Consider the following 2233-nt stretch of genomic DNA (forward strand, 5'->3'; position numbering starts at 1 on the left):
AAATATCGGTGGGATGGCCGATGTCCGATATTCAGTTTTAAGGCCGATACCGATAGGGGGGCGATTATATCGTACATCCCTAGTGTTGAGTTGTGAATTACATAAAAAAAAAATCAGAGTTTTGAACATTAGTCTGTAGATGAGGCTCCATTTCCACCCTTAGCTCTTGATTATTCACTTGGACTGACATCCCTCTGTAATGTTGTCTAGTCATTTTATTAGATAACTCTGTCCAATAGAAATATACATTTAGGAAATTAACTCCACTTAAAGGCAACAAGATCAGGTGCATATCCCATCTTGATGAACTGGTTCACGCAGGAGGCCCAGCAGTGAGAAAGCCCCGGAGTCGGCCATGTCGGCTTGTTTTCTCTCCTCTCCTCCCAGCGACTCACTATCATTGAGCATCAGCTTTCACAGACACGCTGAGCTGCTGCACATCAACCTGCTGTGCACAATTTACCTAAATCACATTACCCGATTAGCGTTTTTTTTTTTTTTGAAACAGCAATCGAGACCCTCCGTCCTGAAACATTACCCTGTGAGGCTCTAACACTTTGCTCGCAGACGCAGCTAAATTGTTCGACACAGACACACACACACACACAGACATGCGGATGGAGTTCACACAGAGAAATGAAGCGGTGCGCTCTTATTGGAAAAAACAAACAACAACAACAGGAGACGGGGAGGAGAGAGAGAGACACACAGACACGGGGATCATCCGCATCCCTTTCTCTCCCCTCACCTTGTTGGGCTTGACAGCTCTCTGCAGGTTCTCGATCCATTTGTCTCTCTCTGCGGCTGAACGACACGCAAAGCACTTGGTTCCTGAAGCCGTTGTCACCTGAGGTTATAGGCAACGGTACCACAGCCATCAGTCACTATGGAGAGAGCAACTAAGGCGCCAAAACAAAGGCTAAAGTTTCCACTAATGAAAGGTGATGGAAAACCTCATCAAATTAATGCTGATTTTAGAAACAAAACTTGATGATGGGGTTTATTTTGTGTTCTCTCTGCTTAGAGTGTTCCTCTGCTGTTACTGCTCCGTCATGCACCGCAGCTCTCACCTCAAAGCAGTACTCTTGTCCCAGGATGCTGGAGTGAACAGGTTTGATGATGGCGTCCTCATCCAGAGTGAGGTCCAGCGCCTCGGCAGCGCTGCTGGGAGACAGCAGGGACTCATGGGAGTGCGACTCTTTGAAGCTCTGCATCAAACGGGTCCTGGGAGAGCAACGGTTGGTCAGATGTTGGTGCACAGTGGGAAGGAGGGGAGGAGGTTATTCCAGCATAATGAGTTCCCTTCATGTCAACATCTATATGTTAATTCTAACATTGAGAGCACTTTTCATTCCAGCTCATAAAGTCCAAATAATCCATTAGGATGGGATGTAATGTATGCAGATAGTCCTTTTAAAGGTAACACATTTCTCCTGCACTTCAAATTTGATGCGATGTTAATGAGAATGTAAAAGCTCTTGAGGTTCGAGCCCAACATTCAAACAAACTTTCATGTTTTTTAAAATTCAGTCCAATTCATGATGCACGTTGAACGTTAAAGGTACTATGACACATTTCTTGATATTTCTCTTGAAATGCATACACCAGTAACTTATGCTCTTTGCATACAACGTTTCTGTGACTAATTACAGTGCCCTCACTGCAAAAACAATCTAGAAATTAGTAAAAAATTTCTAAAATTAAGTGTATTTACCCTTAATTTCAGTAGGTAAATAAGACGATTTGCCAATGGAATGAGTATATTTACTCCTAAAGTAAGATAATTAGATATTATGCACCTAAAATAGGACACTGCAATAGTTTTTTCTTGTTTTAAATACAAATTATCTGGTTCTATTGGCAAAGCGTCTCACTTACCTGCTCAATTCAAGAAAAAAACAATTATTTTAAGCAAAAATTACTTATTTAGATTTAAATTTTTTGCAGCTGCTGCCATATTTTAAATTTTGTCCTCTAAGCTTAGTTTTTGCTCAATGTGTTAGTAACTGTGTCCTTTCTGTGTATATTAACCATGAAAACATCATGTGACCAGGAATACATCACTGTGCATGCATACAATTAGTCAACAAGCTAAAGAAATGGAGATCATGGAGTTTGCAACTCCCAACTAAGGCCCCGTCCACACAAAGTCAAACCCTGGCCTAAATTTACAAATTTTTCACCAAACCAGCCTCTCATCCATATGAAGCTGGCATTTCGGGGGTCTGTAAAC

General features: G+C 41.8%; 1 protein-coding gene across 1 annotated transcript in view; it reads right to left on the bottom strand.

Moving 5' to 3' along the window:
- Positions 1-2233, bottom strand: part of LOC107103499 (ras/Rap GTPase-activating protein SynGAP-like) — a 345104-nt gene that overhangs the window by 82390 nt on the left and 260481 nt on the right. Inside the window, exons 7-8 of the mRNA XM_015403604.1 lie at positions 1071-1224; positions 749-847 (exon numbers count right to left, since the gene is read on the bottom strand). Coding sequence (XP_015259090.1) covers positions 749-847; positions 1071-1224 — 253 coding nt within the window. The remainder of the gene's footprint in view (positions 1-748; positions 848-1070; positions 1225-2233) is intronic.

The sequence above is a fragment of the Cyprinodon variegatus genome, unplaced genomic scaffold (genome assembly GCF_000732505.1).
Source record: "Cyprinodon variegatus isolate N-32 unplaced genomic scaffold, C_variegatus-1.0 Scaffold0, whole genome shotgun sequence".
Lineage (NCBI taxonomy): Eukaryota > Metazoa > Chordata > Actinopteri > Cyprinodontiformes > Cyprinodontidae > Cyprinodon > Cyprinodon variegatus.